General features: G+C 61.1%; 1 protein-coding gene across 9 annotated transcripts in view; it reads right to left on the minus strand.

The window, feature by feature from the left end:
- LRP1 (LDL receptor related protein 1) overlaps positions 1-20,223 on the minus strand; it is a 63,032-nt gene extending 42,809 nt beyond the window's left edge. For 5 of the 9 annotated variants that reach the window (XM_085212236.1, XM_085212233.1, XM_085212234.1 and 2 more), the window contains exons 1-6: positions 19,989-20,218; positions 8,228-8,350; positions 3,863-4,000; positions 2,305-2,424; positions 1,458-1,586; positions 1,075-1,338 (exon numbers count right to left, since the gene is read on the minus strand). In XM_085212236.1, the coding sequence (XP_085068362.1) occupies positions 1,075-1,338; positions 1,458-1,586; positions 2,305-2,424; positions 3,863-4,000; positions 8,228-8,350; positions 19,989-20,064 (850 nt within the window). In that variant the 5' untranslated portion in view covers positions 20,065-20,218. Of the gene's footprint in view, positions 1-1,074; positions 1,339-1,457; positions 1,587-2,304; positions 2,425-3,862; positions 4,001-8,227; positions 8,351-19,988 lie in introns of all 9 variants that reach the window. The other 4 variants (XR_014880256.1, XM_085212237.1, XM_085212230.1 and 1 more) reach the window with 2 other exon arrangements.
- Positions 20,224-20,540: the final 317 nt, after the last annotated feature.

Here is a 20,540-nt window from a genome sequence, read left to right on the forward strand (position 1 = left end):
GGTGCCCCATGGGATGTGGATGGAGCCCCTGTTAGCACCAGGGAAGTCTGGCTCCTGCTGTGAGCTGATCAACACCACAAAGCAGCAGCTGCTAATTGGGTTCACAGGTCTTAGTGTCCCTGGGGGGGGAGGAGGGGGGGGAGAGGAGAGTGACATTATCTCCTCATCAGAACATCCTCAAACCAACCCCAGGCTTTGGGATCAGGGGGATGAATATCCGAGGCTGAAAACCAGAGCCCAAAATGCCGGAGCCAAAGTGCTCAGCAGTACAGAGCTGAGGTAGAGGAGGGACCCCACGGCCACGGGCCAGCCCTGGACGGGCATCATACATGCAGGACACGAAAACGCCAGCGCTGAGCTCTGCTGGAAGCAGCACCTGAGCTCTGCCCCCCTGCTGAACTGAACGGAGAGACCCAGCGTGGCCAGAGGGAACCTCGCAGGAAGAAAGGAGAACACAGAGTCAGACCTCAAAGCAGCGTGCTGGGGATGGGAGGCAAAGCTCAGCCCCTCCTGCCTAATTTCAGGCTGTGAAAGCAATGGGTGAGGCCTCTCCCTATAAATACACACAGCTCCCTCCATCCCGCCCGCCCCCTGGGAGCCCAAAATGGGGTGGCAGCGCTCTGCTGTGACCCCACGGGCTCACGGTGCCCTCCTCTCCACCCCCCAGCAAACCGACATCCCAGCAGCGGGGCTGGGAGCAGCAAGCCCCAGCAGGAGGCTGTGCTGTAAAACCCTCCTCGCACCGAACAGAGCCACCGTCGCCCTCTGACTCACAGCCTGACGGAGCAGATTTGGGGTTGGGATTCCTGTAATCACCGCTCAGGGTGGGGACTGAGGCAAGAGGAACACGGGGCCAAAAGGAAAAGAGGAAATGAGAAGAGCTGCTGTCCCCAAAGCAACACCCAGCCTCCGTCCCCATCCCCGCCGCGCCGCTCCTCTCCGTGTGTTTGCACAGAGAAACCGCAGGACTCACCAGCAATAATCAGAGGGAAGGAAGAGGGAAAAGCCGAAGCTAAAAGGGGAAGGGGGAGGGAAGGTGTGCAGGAAGAGCCCCCCCGGCTGCACAGCACTCACGGTGCAGGCTGAGAGAGATGTTGATGGAGCGCTCCTCCACGAAGCCCTTCAGGTTGGGGATCTTGGCACACTTGAGGATGGTTTGGGACGCGCTGTCACCCACGTGCACCCAGCACACCGTGTCCTCGACGTAGTTGAAGTCCATGGCCGTGGTCTGCTTGGCACTGGTGGGGGTGATGTTGGGCACCGGGGCTCCGCTCAGGTACGTGGCCAGGATGTTCTGGGAGTTGGCAATGAGCAGCACGGGAGGGCGATCCACGGGCTCTGGGAAGGTGAGCAGAGAAATGGGGCTGCGACAGCGCGCACGGCAGTCAGGGCGGCTTAAAGCAGAGAAGCAGAGCCGGGCTCCCACCAGCAGCCCGCTGCTTTCACCAGGCTCTCACCATTCTTGGCTTTGCAGGACCTGTTGTCAGGCTGCAGGAGGTATCCTTCGACGCAGCTGCACGTGTAGGAGCCCTCAGTGTTGGTGCAAGTCTGGCTGCAGGTGCCATACACAGTGCATTCATCAAAGTCTGCAAAGGAATCAAACGAAAGGGGGTTTGGAGCAGCAAACATCCTTCTGGCACAGCCACGTGAGGGGAGGACAGGATGTGCGAGGAAGCCCAGCAACGCACAGAAAGCAAAGGACCCCCAGCACAGCTCGTGCCGAACGTCACCTCGCAGCCCTGGCTGTAGCAGTGGGCAGAGGGGAAGCCAAAGGAGAGCTCTGCTTCACCACGGATTCTTCGAGGCCTCACTGCCCCCAGCCCTCCTCATTGCTCTGCAAAAGCTGCACCTCAATTCCCAGCCCCGATTGCTTTCCTGCGCAGCTCCCACCCCCCTGGTTTGCATGCTGCTTTCTTCTGCGAGATGAAAGGGCTGCTGCACCACAGAGCCCTCACCCAGAGCTGCACGCAGAGCTGATAACGTCCCCTTCCCACCTCTGCTCAGATAAATGAGAGACAGAGCCACTGAAACCTCTCACCTCGGGACTCGTTCCCAGGATCTGACGGCTCCTTTGACCCTTCCCTGATATCCAACGCCCTTCCCAGGGCACTCACACCCATGTGTGCTCACAGTCAGCATCCTTCCTCCTCCTCAGCTCAGCACTGCACCCCCCCCAACAGCCCCACGGCCGAAGGGAGACCACCACTCCAAGGAGGCCACCACCCCCTTGGGAACCCAGAGGTGCTGAACCCCATGAGAGCCCCTTTAGGGCCCCGCTCTGAGCGCCCCCAAACCCACACCCACCTTTGCAGCTCCTCCTGTCCTCAGCCAGCTGGAAGGAGTTGTTGCAGTAGCAGGCAGGGCCGCTCAGCGTGGGCACACAGTGGTGCTGGCAGCCCAGCGCTGTGCAGTTGGCCAATTGCTCTGCAAAGAAAGCCGGAGGAGAGGTCAGACAAACAGAGCAGAGCTCAGTGGGTTCTGCCCCACGGGACCCTTCCCCTCGTGGGACAGCTCAGTTTCAGGTTCATATCTCCTTGCCGAAGCCCCACGGCATCCAAGAAAATAGGAAAAAGCCCTAAGAGTGCACAGCCTTAAGTGGGGAGGGGAGACAATGGCAGGAGCACAAAGGCTCCAATCGCATCACCTCCATCTCCTGGGGGTTTCTGCAGGGGCACAGAAGCCCCCAAGGGGCAGATGGGGCCATGCAGCTCCACTGGGTGCTCTGCAGGACAAAGCTGAGCCAGCAGAGGAAGCTCTGAACCCGGATGGCTGCTGGGAGCATTGGGAGCTGCACTGCACTGCACTGCACTGCACTGCACGGCAGCAGCGCGCATTGCTCACTCTGCACTGCTCCTTTCAGAACCTGCAGCTCTCAAATGATCCACCTCCAGGCTGGATTAGCAGCACCCGGATGAGCAGCACAGCCCTAAAACACGGAGCAAAGGCTGGGGCAGGTGTGGGGCTCAGCACCCATTGGGACCCCAGCAGCACCCAGCAGCTGCCCTGGCCGGTTGCCATCAGCACTGCGTCACGCATTGCCCAGCTGTGAAAAAAGAGCTCTCATTTAACCGGTGAGACCTATTAGCTAAATATTAATTGTCAGCCAGGGCAGGGCTGCACAAACAGCCCCGCACTCCTCCTGCCGGCACTTCCCAGCCAAGCCCAGCCAAGCGCTGCAGGACGGAGGGCAGCAAAGCAGCGTGTCCCAGCATGGGATTGGGTTAAACAGGGTGGAAATGGCCCCAAAAGAGCCCCCACCCGGGGCTGGAAGCACTGAGCTCTCCTACAGCACAGAGCCAGCCCTGGGGTCAGCCCAGGACATGCACAGCTGATCTGTGCACCGGGCAGCGATGCGTGCTGAGATTTGGGGAGAGTTTCCCAACAGGATTAACAAGCAGGGAGCAGCCTGGGGGGGGGGGGGGGGGGGGGGGGAACAAAGCTCCTGGAAATATGGAAAAAAGTACATCAGCATCTCTTATCTGAACCAGAATCCCAACTCTCCAAGCTGTTAAACCCAGGAGACAATGCAGCTATTTAACGGCCTGCAGGCTCAGGAATGATGGGCATTTACTTGCAAGCGGCTCTGGATAATCTCTGAGTGTGCAGATTGCCAGCTCAGCTGCCCCCGGCCCGCCTGCTGCTGGGACAGGGGCACGAGCACCTCCACCAGGGCAAAGCATGGCCACAAAGCAGCAGGGGAGCTGCCTGGGTCCACCCCAAACCAACAGCAGCTCAGGGACCTCGTGATTCACCCCGGAAAGAGAGCAGGGGGGGCATTTTGTGATGCCGTCCCCCACCTACCCACAAATCTTGTTGTGCAGAGGATAAGCAAGAAAATGCCAACCCAGCTCCCAGCTCCTACCCCTGCAGTGAGGCCCCTCGTCCGAGCCGTCGAAGCAGTCGTGGAGCCCATTGCACAGTTTGCTCATGTGGATGCACAGCTCGGTGCCCAGGCAGTTGTGCTCGTTGGGTTGGCACCGCGACACTTTGCTCTGAGGGCCTGCAAGGACAGCAGAAGGCACGGCAGTCATTCCCCAAATCCGGGTGCAGCCAGCTGCCCCTCTCCATCACCTCCCCCCGCACCCAGCCCAGCGCCCAGCATGGGGATGGATGGGCGCAGCTCACCCCGCAGCAGCCCCACAGCAGCTCTGGGGCACTGGGATGCACTGAGCATCCCTGCTTAGGGCTCTGGGGTCCCACACCTCCCCAGGCACACGGGTGCACGGAACCCCAGTGCCCAAAGCACGTCCACAGGTGCCAACAAACCCTTTCCTTCCTCTTGTGCAGGCAGGCAGCTCACAGGGGGTTGTTAAGCACCGGGGTTACACGATACCAGGAGCCTTAATCTCCATTATTAACTCACAAACTTACAAAAGAAGCACAGCTTATTTTTTAAGCTTCTCTGAAAAGCGGCACGGCATTGAGGCAAACAACAAAACACCCTGCAAATCAAATAATATCCCCAAACCCCATTAAAAGCTCTCCCGGCGCCTCGGCTCCGACCAACAGAGCAGCAGCCCGGGGTGCAGAGCGGAGCAGCAGCAATCCTGGTCTCCCTGTCCCCAAACCTCTCAGGTTTCAGGGCTGGATAAGGAACTCTCCAACAGCTCTTGCTGGAGTCACCACTGTACCTCTACTGGGGCGAGAGCAGCATGCAAGCAAATGATAAAATCCCAATCTAGAGGGAGACAGCAGCGTGAGCAGCTCCCGTGGGGGCACACAGCAGATGGGCCCCAGCAGCACCGCCGTGCCCAGCTCCCATTGCGGACCCGCCGGCTCCACGCCCTGGGATTCGGGCACTGCAGGACTTATCCCAGACCTGCCACGCGCCCCTGGGAGCCGCGCTCAGTGCCCTCCGCCCGCAGCTCCGCCACCAGGGAGCTGCCGCATCGCCCCGGCTGCGCTTTCAGCCCCAACCCTTGGGCCGACGGCAGGCAGCGCTCGAGCGAGGGCTGAAAGCTCCCTGCAGGACAGACGGCTGTGACGGGGACGCTGGCAGCCCCAGGACAGCCCATCCTGCACCCCACCGGGCACAGGGGCCGCACTCCTCCTCCCCCCTCATCTCCATCATGTGCTTCCCTCCCGCGGAACAGCGCAGGGACTCAGCCTCCGCTCCCTGCATTGCACAGCAACGCCCGCTGCCCTCAGCCTGCGCTGCCATGTAAGTCAGCCCAGGCTCAGCACGCAGATGGGGAGCGCTGGGAAGAGCCAGGCTGGGAGCAGGGAGGACACACAGCTCTGGCGTGCAGCCCCTGTGCACGGGAAGCCCCCAGCATTCCCCTCCCAAGTGGGAGCCTCCACCCTACCCAGCGATGAAACAGCAAATTGTTTCTGGATGAGCAGCCGCAGAGGGTTGGGTTGTTTTCCTCTGCCCTTCCCAACCGAGCCCCGCTTTGCAGAGCTGGCAAGTCCAGCAGCGAGCGGCCCCAGAGCACAGCAGTGCGGTGGGGAATCCGTGCAAAGCTCCCGCCCAGAGCACACGAAAAGATCCGGGTGCCAAGGTGAAAAACTCCAACCCACCACCATCTGGTTCGTGCAACGTGAGCAACGCTGGGAGAGCAGAGCAACGCGCCCTTCTCTGCACAAGAGGTGCCCGAAGGATGGGAATCCAACGATCCCATTCCTGTGAGCACAGGCTGCCTTTCCCACACGTGTAGGAATGTTTCCAGTTCGCAGACTCACTCAGCGCTGGGAGATCAACATCGAGCCATAGGTTGGAAAAGACCTTCGGGATCCTCGGGTCCAACCATACGGGATGGACTGCAGGGTTGGGGATGAGAACCTGAGCACCGGGCTCTGCTGCAGCCCTGGGAGCAACTTTGCTCTGCATTCCAGCCCCAAAGTGCTGCTCTGCCCCTTCCTCAAGGGGGGTCGAGCCACACTGCCATCAAATAACCGCAAATTAGGGGGTTAATTAAGCACCCTCAACAAGCAGGCCGAAAGAAGGAAGGCACCGAAATAAAGTGCACAGTTCATCAGTCAGAACTGATCTGCCGTGTCCATTATTCCCTGCACAGAGCCTGGATCAAACTGCTTATCGCAAACAGGGCAGGATTAATCTACAAGCCACTCTGTTTGCTTTTGACTGTGTTGGTTTGCTAATAAATGAGGCCATTTATTACATGTGACAAGCTTGTGGTACACCCCAAGGAGCTGAATTAGGCCGGAATTTTAACCTCACTTGGGAAAAAAAAAAAAAAAAAAAAGGGAGGGGGGGGGAAAGAAGAAAAGCAATTCTTTCTTCCATAAATACGGGCCGTAATTGATTTGGCAACAGCCCAAAGAGACGTGAAGTGGGGAAAGCTGCAAAAGGAACAGACGGGACCCGGAACGGGCAGCTCCTGCCCACGGCCCTGCAGTGGGTGCCGGCACCCAGCACAGCATCAGCCAGGGGTCCCTCCGGGCAAGCTGCTGCTGCAGCTCCTCCTGCTCCTGCAAGGCCAATACTGGACAGGACTGCTTGGCTTCAAGCACTGCCCTGCTGGATGCAAACACCTCCGGCTCCGAAGGCCGTGGGGTGCGGTGGGGCGGCAGGAAGGGTGCTGCCACCCCGCAGTGCGTGAGCAGATCCCCCGGGCTGCCCTGCGACACCCATCTGGGGCTGGGGCACGGGGCCAGGGGGGGAGCAGCCATCAGGCAGCCACAGCAAATCCGTTTCCCGATGCTCCTTTGGTTCGCAGTGGGGCGGAGGCTCTCGTCCAAGTTTCGCTCCTCGGGAAAGCATGGTGGAATGTGAAAGTGGTGGGGTAAGAATCAGTGCATGCCTCTCGTATGGACACGAGTGCATCCACAGAGCTTAAAAGGGAACTCTCCCCGCGCTCAGCGAGCACGTGAGCAACGCCAGCAAATGCTTAAAAGGATTCCCTGGAGAGGAAAACCTTCTGCATAACAGGCAGCGCTTCCAGAGCCTCTGACATGAGTACATTACTGCAATGTAAATAGCCGTGCCTGGCTGCCAGAGCAGCATCCGCAGCCAGGGCTGGGAATAATAATAAAAAAAATCCTAATAATTAAATAACAGGAAGAAAAATCGTTCTCTCCCCGCCAAAAAGATAAGGGGGATGAGAGCCTTCTAGATGCCCCGGTGCCAAAGTGGCGTGAGAAAACTCGCCTGGCAAACCAACAGATGCCTGCCAGCGCCGACAGGTCGGGCCGTTTGCACGAGCCTGGGCAGGAGCGGGCAGAGCTGAGCATCCCTCTGCCCATGGGAGAGGCACCCATGGGCGATGCCCATCCGGCACTGCCAGCTCACGCCGGGCGAAGTGCAGGATGTGAGAGCTGGGGTCCCCCCTGCCCTCGGGACGCGGGATCCCATCTTGTAGCGGGCACAGATGCGAAGATTGAGCCTCCGCGTCTCGTCCTCCCGGCGCAGCACAGCGGCCGCTTTGGCCCCTGCCCGGCTCTGCAGCCCCACCGGCACCAATCAGGCAGTGAAGAACGAGGAAAAAGAGGTGGAAAAAAACATCCGGGCGTCCGTCTACCTGTCCGGATGGATGAGCAGAGCGCTGCGAGATGGGCACGGGCACAGCTAGCGGAATGCCTCCATCGGGACGGATTTCTTCCAGCACTGCGAAAGGCCTCCAAGCCGTCCCGCAGTAATTTTCCAGGGCTGCTGATTGAGTGGAGCCAGACAGCCCATCCCAACCCCCCATCCCTCCCACGGAGGGGACGGTTGCATCATTTTTGCTTTCAGAAATAAATAACTCCAGCGCCGAACCGCAGCCTGCTTGGGAGGAAAGCTGCGCGCGGAGGGAGGACGGGGCCGCGGCGCCGGGTGTCAACAGCAACCTGGCACCTGGGGCTGCTCTCCCGGCACACAGAAGCAGGGGATGTGCTCTGCAGGAGCTCCTGCCTGGCCCTTTCCGACCCGGCGAGGCTCCTGCTCGCAGCCTGCCCCTTCCCCCCCCCCCGTCCCCCCCGTGGCTGAGGTCCCAGCCCCACTCTGCAGCCCGCGCCCCCCGCCCCGCCGTGCCAGGGCAGCTCCTGCCTCCCCCGTCACAAACTGATCTGCGAGACCCCCCCCGGCCCAGCGCCCTCAGCATCTGGATGGAAGCAGATCAAAGCAGCGCCGTCCTCTCCCTCGATGGGACGGGACGGCAGACAGACAGATGGACGGATGGAGCTGCCCCACGCGTGGCATCCGGCGGTGCAACAAGGGGACCTCGAGCAATGGGCAAAGGGTGGAGCAGAACAGAAAGGGGTGATTAGGAAGGAAAATCATACATACATATATCGGGCGATTCGTCCGAGCCATCGGGACAATCCTTTTCCCCGTCACATCGCCAGCCCTTAGATATGCACGTAATCTGATCTTTGCATGCAAACTGTTTGGGGCTACAAGTCTTCGGTGCTGGATGAGAAAAGAAATAACCATAATAAAGAAGATCAGTTTCTTCCCAAAGACATTTCCCAATAAAAAAAACAAAAAGTAGTTTAAATTAAGGACTAGATTGCTTTCCTTCCTAATGGCTGAGCGAAGGTTGCAGGCTGGCATCAGATCCATCAGCCCTGCCCCTGAGGAAGAGAGAAAACGTAAACTGAAGCATTAATTACACCACGAGAAAGCAGGAGCTGAGATCCATGATGCGCTAACAGATTTTAAAGATCATTTAACTCGGATGAATTCGCTCCTGGGAGCCCAAGGCGCTGCGCTTTCTATGCTAGATGGTAAAAAAAAAAGAAAGGGAAAAAACAGATAAAAATGAGAAAAGCCAAACGAGAACGAATTAAAAAGCCGTGGTTTTAAATCACGCAGACAGCGGCACAACCTGGCTGTGGGATGGTGGCGGGATGGAGATGGGGGGTGCAGCCCCCAGCATTGCCCCCCACCACTGCACTGCTGTCAGCAGGGAGGGGTAGAGTTGAGCCCCCCCCCCTCCCGGCGATGCACAGCTGTGCTTTTCGGCCAGCAGACACTGCAGGAAAGTTCTTTCTTGGTTGATGCACAGCTGGCAGCACCGAACTTAAAGCAAAAATGCGTGTGTGTGTGTTTGTACTTTGTACCACTGCAACGCATGGCACGGGCACGGAGCTCAGATCGGCGCAGCACAGGGCAGGCAGCAAAGCTCAGCCCAGTGCTGCAACCAGGAGGGTCCATCCTGCATCACGCCTCCCCCCCCCCCTGCAGCCCCCGCAGCTCTGCGCCCATCCTGGCTTAGAGACACAACCCTGAGCTCTCAGGGAGGACATCTGGAGAGCCCACCACAACCCACCCCAACCCAACCTGGGGTACTTCCCAATTGGAAGGCATCGTTTCCTGAGCACGCGCCCAGCATCCCCCCCCCCACCTTCTGCTGTGCTCACAGGGGTCTCTGTGTTCTGGCCCCCAATCCAGCAGGAGCTCACCCTCCTCCATGAGTTTACAAACACTGGGTTTGCTACCACAACCACAGCAAAGAGACGGCGCTGCCTCAGATTTCCTGCTCTCCCCCCTTCCCCTCCCCCCCAAGGCTTCCAGCAGCCCCACACTGAGACTCAGCCAGCCGTGGGAGCAAGTGGGCTGCCAGGACCCCAAATACCCCAGGTGGGAGCAAGTCAGCTTTCAGGACCCCAAATGTCCCGGGTGGGAGCAAGTCGGCTGCCAGGACCCCAAACGTCCCAGGTGGGAGCAAGTCAGCTTTTAGGACCCCAAATGTCCCAGGTGGGAGCAAGTCAGCTTTCAGGACCCCAAATGTCCCAGGTGGGAGCAAGTCAACTTTCAGGACCCCAAATGTCCCAGGTGGGAGCAAGTCGGCTGCCAGGACCCCAAATGTCCCAGGTGGGAGCAAGTCGGCTGCCAGGACCCCAAATGTCCCAGGTGGGAGCAAGTCGGCTGCCAGGACCCCAAATGTCCCAGGTGGGAGCAAGTCAGCTGCCAGGACCCCAAACACCCCAGGTGGGAGCAAGTCAGCTTTCAGGACCCCAAATGTCCCAGGTGGGAGCAAGTCAGCTTTCAGGACCCCAAATGTCCCGGGTGGGAGCAAGTCAGCTTTCAGGACCCCAAATGTCCCAGGTGGGAGCAAGTCGGCTGCCAGGACCCCAAATGTCCCGGGTGGGAGCAAGTCGGCTGCCAGGACCCCAGACACACACGCACACCCCATGCAGCCCCCTGGTCCCAGCCCCACTCAGCTTCAGTCTCACCAGCAGAGCAGCAGGGCAGCCCAGAGCCCCCACCCCAACTCCAAGCACCCACTCTGCAGGTCTGTCTTTGCACAGGGTGAGAGCTGAGCCAGATGGGACCTCCGTGCCTTATTGTGCACCGGAGATGCTCCCCGACACCCGGCATGGCACAGCTGCTTTATTTTGCACCAAACAACAGCAGCACGGAGGTTCACCCCACGCATCTCAATCCCGCAGTCCCACCGAGGGCTGAGCGGAGTAGAGCAGCAGAACATCCCAAGCCGCACGTGTCGGGGTTTCCATCAGGAATGCCATCCCACAGCCGCGTGCCAGGCTCACGCTGTGTGCCATCGCCAGCTCTGCCCCCGTGGAGAGGCACCTGGACGGAGCAGGGATGGATGCAATGAGCTGATCAAAGCCAGGTGGGAATCCGGGGAGGTGTGCATCAATGCTGCGTTCACACAGAGCCAAATTCGGCCCCGGGAGCTGCGGCAGCAGAAGTGGGAGCTGAGCTGAGGGGCTCCGAGCTCGGAGGGGAATAAAGGGGCCTTCATGTGGCACACAATGGGCAGCTCAGAGCAGAGCCCGGCGCAGCTGCGAGAGCCGTCCATGGCAAACATTGCCCTCTTTAGCAGTCGGAGGAGTGAGCCCTGCTAGAAAATAAGGCAAAAGAAGGGGAAAACGGTGCTCCAAAGAACACGTGGTTATCCCGGAGCAAGAAGGGCACCCTCCTTCCCTGCGGAGGGTGAGGGATGCGCGACCCCCAGCAGCTCCTGCACATGGAGATGAGCAAAGCCAGAGGGCTTCCTTTGAAGGCTCCAAACAATTTGCTTTTCGCATAAAGGAGGGCATCAGCACTGCACTTTAAATGGGCTTTGTCTGAGGGTGGTGAGCAGAAGCTCCTCTCCTCCAGGAGACCCCAAATTCCCTTTGACGGGCGGGATGAAACCCCGACATTTGGAAGCAAAGCCCCAAAAGCTTTGGGAGCGTCGCAGCGCTCGGCACAGCACTCTCTCCTTCCTCAGGAGGAGCCTGCGGCCGCCGCTCCATAAAGGAAACAGGGCTGGCAATAAATACGGGCTGGAATGAGCGTGATTTGCAAAACAGATGTTCCAAACCAAAGGGGGGGGGGGGGGGGGGGGGGAGAAGAGAGGGAGAAAAATAAATCCACTCTGCATTCCTCGTAGGTCTTCGTCCCCCAACACTCCGCGCTCTCCCACATCCCGCAGGGCAGCACAGGGCTCAGCCACGTCCCCTCCTCCCCCCCCTCCGGAGACCCCCGGGCTCCGTTGGCTGCGGCACAGCACCGTTCCGCGGCCGCGTTCGGCTTTGAGCACCTCATCCCATACACCGGGCACCACAAAGCAACCCCTTATGCCTTCGCTTTCCCCTCTGCCTCCCCCCATCCGTCCATTCTTTGTTCTCAGATTTCAGAGCCATTCGTCCACTTTTTGCCTTCCCAGCACCCTTCCCATCGCTCTGCCCACAGCCGTGGAGGAGGCACGGAGGCTGCAGGAACGCCCCGATCCGGAGCTCCGTGGCGGAGCTGCAGGCGCAGAGGAAGCACCAAAGGGAGACGGCAGAGCCCAGCAGCGCTGCACCACTCCCAGCTCACGGCCCTGCGGCCAAACCCGGCCGTCCTCGGGCTCTGCAGAACCGGACTGAGTAACAGAGACATTTAAAACAACACAACCCGGATCCCGCAGCCGTATTTTGTCAAGCGGTGGGGGGGGGGGGGGGTGGCGGCTGGGATTGAGGCTAATTTGTTTGGCTTGCATTTAAGCACAAGATCTCCAAACAGTTCAAATGCATTTTTGCAATTCTTCCATCTGGCCCCTTTGCACGGGAAGATTCAAACCAGACCGCAGCGCTCTCGCCACGGCCATAACGGAGCTCTGTTCGCCCCGTCCCACTCCGAGCCACAAATATTTGGGCTGCGGAAGGGGGGAGAAGAGGGGGGGGGGGAGGGGGGAGGGGCTGCCTCAATTGCTGAGTAAATGTTGACTTTAAAATACGTGGGGTTTTTTTTGTTTTTTTTTTTTTCCTTTCAAGCCGGCCTGCCGCGTCCGTATCGACAGCGCTGCTCTGCTTAAGGAGAAATAAAAAGGGGTTTGCAAAGGGAAAGCGTGAGCTGCTCTGCGGGTCTGAGGGGGAGCAAAGCTGGGGGGCGCACGGCTGTGGGTGGAGAAGAGCTGGGGCTGAGGGATGCGGGGGACCTGAGCTGCGCCCAGTGACACGTGGCACAGCCACCGCGCTGCCGGGACCCAAAACAACCCCAAATGGGAGCGAATCGGCTGCCGGGACCCAAAACAACCCCAAATGGGAGCAAATCGGCTGCCAGGACCCAAAACAACCCCAAATGGGAGCAAATCGGCTGCCAGGACCCAAAACAACCCCAAATGGGAGCAAATCGGCTGCCAGGACCCAAAACAACCCCAAATGGGAGCGAATCGGCTGCCGGGACCCAAAACAACCCCAAATGGGAGCAAATCGGCTGCCAGGACCCAAAACAACCCCAAATGGGAGCAAATCGGCTGCCAGGACCCAAAACAACCCCAAATGGGAGCAAGCGGGCTGCCGGGACCCCGCGTATCTCCGGATGGGTGTCAGGACCCCAAACAGCCCCAGGTGAGGGCAAGTTGGCTGCCAGGACCCCCAGGAGTGAGGGCACCGGGTGCCACGACCCCAAAGACCCCGAAGCGGGAGCAAGTGGGATGCCAGAGCCCCATAAACCCTTGAGTGAGAGCAAGTCAGCTTCCAAGCCCACAGATACCCCCATGGTGGGCGTGCGCTGGGTGCCAGGACCCCATACGTGGCCAGGAGGGAGCAGGCCAGCTGCCGGGACCCCAAATACCCCCAGGGTGGGAGCAAGAGGGCTGCCAGGCTCCAAACACAGCGTGTGGGAGTCTACTGGGTGCTGGGACCCCATATACCCCCAAGTGGAAGCAAGTCAGCTGCCAGGACCCCAAACACCTCTGGGTGGGAGCAGACCGGGTGCTGGGCTGCCAGGACCCCCCCACACACATAGGCCCACCCCCAGGCCCCACTGAGGAGCAGCCAAGGGATAAAGCAGCACAGACCCCAAACCCTCAACACTCCCTGGCCCCCCGGGATCCCCCATCCCTGCTGTTCCTCCGTCCCTTCAAACAAAGGAGGGCAGTGGGGCCACAAATGGCGACGGCCGAGAGCAGAATCCCCACCTAGAGGGGGAAGGGGAATAAATCCCACTGCGTTGTCCCATCACTGAGTGGGTCCTGGGGGGGCAAGGGGGGGGAGGATGGCAGCAATGCTGACAGCAGCAGGAAATGTGGCTGTGGGGGCTCCCCCAGCACTGCAGCCAGGAGATGCGTGAGACCCCCCCCCATAGTTTGGTCGTGGGGGGGAATGCATTGGGAAATGGGTGGGGTTTTTTAGGGGGGGGGGATGGGGGGAAGAGGAGGGGGGGGAAAGAGAAAAGGGAAAGGAAAAAAAAAAAAACACAAAATAATCCCCAGCCACCATTCCTTTTTTTTTTTTCTTTTTTTTTCAGCTTATCTGCAATTTAAATGAAAAGCAAAACCAGAACAAAAAGAAAGAAATAAAACAAAAAGCAGCCAAGAGAAGGGGCTGCAAACCCCCCCCCCCCCATTTGTGGGAGGGCTGTGGGGGGGCCTGGCTGGCAGCCACCCAGGAGGGGGGGCCATTCCTATTCCCATATAGAGGGGGTAATGGGGGGGAGTGAAGTGAGGGCACTGCTTTCCCCATATAGAGGGGGTAGTTGAGAGGGGGGGGGGGGGGGCATTCCTCCCCATATATATAGGCAGTAATGGGGGGGGGGTGATGTGGGGTGGGGGTCCCGGCTGCTGGCTACCCCCAGGGCCACATGTGACCCCCCCTATAGCATCCCCTCCCTCATTGACCTGGGCTGGGGGGATGCCCCGGATTGGGACCAAGCAGAGCGCAGTGCTGCGCCCCAAAGGCCGTTATTTATGGCTTCTGGCTGCAGCTGATAACGATCCCCAGGGATCTGCCCGCACTGTGCAATAAAGCAATTACACGGTATGGATTAATTGGCATTTCATCCAGACAGCTGAAACACTGCACTGTGCGTGGGGATGGAGCCCGGGGGGTGATGGGCAGCGGGGCTGCGTGTGGGTGGGGTGGGATGGGATGAAATAGGATGGAACAGCAGTGGGGCTGTGTGTGGGGTGGGATAGTAACGGAGCTGCGTGTGGAGCAAGATGGGATGGGATGGGATGGCAATGGGGCTGTGCGTAGGGTGGGATGGAATAGCGGCAGGGATGTGTGTAGGGTGGGATGGGATGTAATGAAATGGGATGGGATGAGATAGGATGGGGCTGTATGTGGGATGGGATGAAATGGGTTGGGATGAAATGGGTTGGGATGAAATGGGTTGGGATGAAATGGGTTGGGATGAAATGGGATGGGATGAAATGGGATGGGATGAAATGGGTTGGGATGAAATGGGTTGGGATGAAATGGGTTGGGATGAAATGGGTTGGGATGAAATGGGTTGGGATGAAATGGGATGGGATGGCAGTGGGTCCCCATGCAGGACAGCAGCGTGCGGCCGCAGCCCTACAAGCTCTGGAGCCCGGCCAGAGCCATTGGCCTCCATTCATGAGTCAACTCAATTTCACTGGCTTTGCAAATAAGGACTTTGTCTAAAATGGGGAAACGGACCAGAATAGTTCTTGTGAAGAGGAGCGGGCAGAAAGGGCCCTTTGAGGGGACACTGCTGGAATAAAAGTCACTTCTATCCCAGAATAATTAGCGGGCTGTGAGTACACTAATTAACGCGGCATAAAGGGACTTTTATTCCCAAGAGGAGAGCAGCAATCAGGAGCTGCTTTGGATTTGGGGCCACCGTGTGAACACAGCTCCGAGTCCCATTGCTGCGGGGATGGACCGTGAGCATCCGACACCGCCCCACAGACACCCGTGGGCTGAGCCCACCCCACACCGCCCCACAGACACCCGTGGGCTGAGCCCACCCCACACTGCCCCACAGACACCCGTGGGCTGAGCCCACCCCACATCGCCCCACAGACACCCATGGGCTGAGCCCACCCCACATCGCCCCACAGACACCCATGGGCTGAGCCCACCCCACATCGCCCCACAGACACTCGTGGGCTGAGCCCACCCCACAGACACCCATGGGCTGAGCCCACCCCACACTGCCCCACAGACACCCATGGGCTAAGCCCACCCCACACCGCCCCACAGACACCCATGGGCTGAGCCCACCCCACACCGCCCCACAGACACCCCACATCTTCCTATTGGAGCAACTGGGAGGGGGGGGGTGATGGTTGCAGGAGGAGGAGAGGAATTCCCTGCTGGGAAGAGAGCTCAGATTCGGTGCCCCAAAGCAGGGATGGAGGACACAGCTCGGCCCCTCTGGAAGGCGGCGGTTGTAGGAAGTATTAAAGCCAACTGCTTCCTTTTGCAAACAATAAAAAACACAACGAGCCGATGCAGGAAACCATTCGCAGCACTCGGGTGCTGCTGCCCGGGGGTCACCGAGCATCCAAGCACGGGACCGGGCTGCAGAAAGCAGCAAAAGCAATGTGCAATTAACCCCAAAGGGATTGATGAACCATCGGATGGAACGAGCGGGGCTGCATCTCAGCGCTCCTCTGCCACAATGCAGCGCAGCGGCCCAACGAGCTGCAAACAAAGAGCTGCACGGTGCAAAGGGATGGGAAACGCACGGCTGCGCTGCACGGCTCGCCTGCATTCGACCCATGGTTTGCTGCCAACAAATCCACGGCCGGGTCAGGGGTGGGAATGGCAGCTCTGACCCCATAGCAGCTCTGAACCCTCAGAGGCTCCAACCCCACAGTGGCTCTGATAACATAGCAGCTCTGACCCCATAGCAGCTCTGAACCCTCAGAGGCTCCAACCCCACAGTGGCTCTGATAACATAGCAGCTCTGACCCCATAGCAGCTCTGAACCCTCAGAGGCTCCAACCCCATGGCGGCTCCGACCCCACAGCGGCTCTGATAGCATAGCAGCTCTGACCCCATAGCAGCTCTGAACCCTCAGAGGCTCCGACCCCACAGCGGCTCCAACCCCACAGCGGCTCTGATAACATAGCAGCTCTGACCCCATAGCAGCTCTGAACCCTCAGAGGCTCCAACCCCATGGCGGCTCCGACCCCACGGCGGCTCTGATAGCATAGCAGCTCGGACCCTATAGCAGCTCTGACCCTACAGCAGCTCCGACCCTATGGTGACTCTGACCCCACAGCAGCGGCTCTGATAGCATAGCAGCTCTGACCCCAAAGTGGCTCTGATCTCTGATCCCACAGCAGCTCCAACCCCACAGTGGCTGTGACCCTATAGTGGCTCTGACCCCACAGCGGATCTGATAGCATAGCAGCTCTGACCCCAAAGTGGCTCTGATCTCTGATCCCACAGCAGCTCCAACCCCACAGTGGCTGTGACCCTATAGTGGCTCTGACCCCACAGCAGATCTGATAGCATAGCAGCTCTGACCCCAAAGTGGCTCTGATCCCACAGCAGCTCCAACCCCACAGTGGCTGTGACCCTATAGTGGCTCTGACAGCATAGCAGCTCCGACCCCAAAGTGGCTCTGATGACCCCACAGCGGCTCTGTAGGGCCAGGGCCCCCATCCCACCCAGCACCCAACGCAGCACCTCCAACCCACACCACTCACGGTGCTGCTGCTTCACTGGGAGAAACATCCTACAAGAAGTCTAATTAGCACAGACAATTAACGATACAACTTCCAGCCCAATTAGGCTCCTTCCCAGTCATCTGCAGCTCCGGCGCCTCAGTCCACGCATTTCGGAGGTGTGGAGCTGCTCCCCACCCTCACGGCTGTGGGACCCCCCTGCCCACCCCACACCTCCACCCCTTTGGCTCAGAAAGGCACCACAGCCTATATTTAGTGCTGGGGACGGACGGGCAGAGCGACCTCACAGAGCAGAATGGGCTCCAGCACTGCAACCCCAACCCGCCCCGCATTCCTCCTAAAATAAGAGACGTGGAGGGAAGAAAACAAAACAGGCAACGGGGGGGGTGGGGGGGGGTAGCAGGGAGCAGCGGGTCGGGAGTGATGGGGAGGGAAACGCAGCTCCTGCATGCTGGGTGCAGTGGGACAGCAGTGACGCGGCGGGGACACGCTCACACGGCTGCCACCCCACTGGGATGGGAGCACAGAGCAATGGGGAACGGCAGCCCGGAGGAAATGGGCAGCAAAGCCACGACCCCATATGTGGGGTGGGTGCCCAACGGGGTCGGAATGTCCCTCTGGAGGGGGGTGAGACAGACACCGTCCAGCACAAATCCGCCTGCAGGCAGGAAGCTGAGTCAGCCCCGCTGCCCAGCCCCATTCCCAGTACTGGGATCACAGCAGGGCTATGGGGCTGCTCAGCGGGGGCAGTGGGATCGTGGCCCTGCTGGGAGCACAGCAGCGGTGTCACCAACGGGATTGTAATGCAAGGCATGGGGAACCAAAATCAGCTCTGTACATGAAAGAGGAGCCTCTGCCCCACAACGCAGCCCGTCCCGTGCCACGTTCCGGACCCCCCCAGGTGCAGCAGCCCCCCAGCAGAAGGGCTCAGCACCCCCAGAGCGGCAGCCCTCCCTCCTGACCCACTCCCCCATCCCTGCAGCACAACCAATGGGCGGCAGCACAGCACAAGGCCGCCCATCTCAGAGCTGCTCCACTGCTGACCCACAAGGGCACCGCGTTCCCTTCCAAAGCTGCAGTGCCGTGCCAACCCCAAAGCCCCAACCAAGGGCATCTCCCACCCCCGGAGCCCCCCATCACCAACCCCCCCCCCCCTCCCTCCACACTGAATGGGAAGCATCTGCGCGTCTCCACGGCCCTCTGCCAGGTTCCTGGGGAATGACTCACTCTGGTGATGCTAAATCAGACCGTTTGGTGCTCAGCACATCCACACCTCGGGGCTGCAGGACCCATCCCCCCGCAGCACAGCGGGGGGCCATCCCAGCTCTCCCCATAGCCGGTGCCCACCCCATAGCCGGTGCCCACCCCACAGCAGCACCACGCACCGTGGGTTGGTGGCAAATGGAACCAATTAACGCCAAGGCCTCATCAGCTCTCCTCCAGGATGGGGAGCTCCGGAGGGTCGGGGTGCTGCTCCCACTGCCTTCACTTTGTCCTGATGCAGGAGAGGTGCAGCCACAGCCCCACAACTGCTCAACCACGGGGGACACAGAGAACGTGGGGACACAGCTGTCATCACCCCTGCGCTGCCCCAAACGCCACCGAGCTGCTCTGAGAGCAATGAGGAGGCCACACATGGGGCTCACTCCCCTCCTCTCCCCCCCCCACCCAGGGCCCATCCCCACCCACCCGGCAGAAATGCTCCACATCCATGAGCATCACCAGGGATGCAGCACTGGGATGGGAGCTGCAGCCCCATGCAGGAAAACACGCACAGACCCAGAGGAGCACCGAAGTGCCCCAACCACGGCCATTTCCAAAGCAGCACAGGGCACAAAACTGAGACCTCCTCCCCAGCACTGAGGCCGGAGCATCGCAGACCCCACTGTTTGCTGCCGGGAAGAGCCCCGGGGCGGATCAGAGCGGCACCGCCGCCCTTTGTCCCTTTGGAAGGGCTCTGCACCCCCGGGCTGGACTTTGTCTCCCCGCTCTCCAGCAGCCGAAGAGGAACAAACCAACGGCTTCGCAGTGGGTTCGGCGGTGCGAAGTGGGGCAGCTCCCGTGCCGTGGGTCGGGATACGGACCCTCCCCCAACCCCTCATCCGGCAGCGGGGCTCCTTCTTATGGCCCCGAAGGACTCGGTGGCACAGCGCGCCGTGCCGGCACACGTGGCTTCGTGGGGTGGGCGCTGGGAACCCAACGAGGGGCGTTCCCGTGCCGCCCTCCTGCCCCATTCCGAGGCACGGGGCGGAGGAGAGGATGGAGGAACTTCCCCCGAGCGCATCCCCGCTGCTGCAGCCCCGTTTCCAAAGGCAACGGCCGCTTATGCAATGAGCGATGCCCGTCCCTCCGCCCCCACCAACTTCGGAATCTGCGCCCAACGGAGCGGGGTTGGAGCCGGACCCGGACCCGCAGCGCTCCGTGGGGTCAGAGCCAGCGGCTGCGTCACCCCCGTGCCAATCAATGACCCCACGGGTGTCAGCGCTGCGGGGGCAGCTGCGAGCCGTGCACCCCCTCCCCAAAACGTGGGATGGGATTTGGACACCTGGAGCCCCATGAGGGAGGGGGGAGGGAGGGTCCGCAGCCCCCCGGCCCTATTGCCACAACAGCAGCTCCGTGGGGCGCAATGCTTGGGCACAGGGAAAGCCTCCCCACCCTCCCCACGGATCGCCCCGATGGGAACGCAACGCAAAGCGCTTCCCCGCGTTTGAACGCAGCCCCGCACAGCGGCTCCGACCGCGCACAGCGGATCGATGCAGACCGGGCCGCGACGTGCGCAGCGTCTGAATACCGCGATGCGGGGCGGCCCCGCAGCGCCGAGCGAGGAACGGGGCCCGGATCTGCCCGCACCGCACCGCACCGCTGCGGGGGGAAGTTACCGGGAACCGGGGAGGGAAAGGAGAGAAAATGGGAACAGACCCACCACCCCCACCCGCAGGAATGGGGCTCCGCGGGTTCCCCCGACGCGGGGAGCGGCCCCGCAGCGCTCTGCTTTGTCACAGCCCCGGAGGAGCGCCGTGATTGCAGCACCGCTCCGGACCGGGACCGGGTGAGACCGGGATCGGAGCGGCCCCGCTGCAGGCACCCCCCGCACACCGCCGGCCCCCCCCCCCGCACCGCACCGCACCGCACCGCACCGCAGAGCCCCGCAGTGGGAGCGCTGCGGAGCCCCGGGGGAACGCGTCGAACCGAACCGCCCCGAGCCCCGCAAAGCCCCGCACTCACCTTCGAGGGCGCGGGCGGCGGGCGCGGCGGCCAGCAGGGCCAGCAGGCACCCGGCCAGGGCCAGCAGCGGCCCCATGCTGGCGGCGCGGCCCGGCTCGGCTCGGCTCGGTTCGACTCGGTACGGTTCCGCTCGGCTTTATTCGGCCCGGTTCGGCCCCGCTTCTCACGCCGTTCTGCCCGCGGGTCGGCGCGTCCCGCGCCCGCGCACCGACATCCGCGGAGGGAGGGGGGGGGTGCGGGAGGGGGCGGGAGGGCGGCGGAGCGGGGGAGGGCCGGGGCGGGGCGGGGGGAGCGGGGCAGCGGGGGTGGGGGGGTGGGGGGGCGCTCCGGCCCTGGGCGGCGGCGGCGGCGGCGGCGGAGACGCCGGGGGGCTGCGAGAGGGGGCGGGGGGGGGGGCTACGCGCGCCGCCGCCACCGGGGGATGGAGCGCGCGCCGCCGCCGCCCGTTGACGTCACCGGGCGCGCGCGCGCGCGCGCGCTGCCTCGGAGAAGTGGGTGCGGGGGGGGTGGGCGCTACGCGGCGGGCGCGCATGCGCGTGAGGGACCCGGATT

The sequence above is a fragment of the Meleagris gallopavo genome, chromosome 31 (assembly GCF_905368555.1).
Source record: "Meleagris gallopavo chromosome 31, MGAL_WU_HG_1.1, whole genome shotgun sequence".
NCBI lineage: Eukaryota > Metazoa > Chordata > Aves > Galliformes > Phasianidae > Meleagris > Meleagris gallopavo.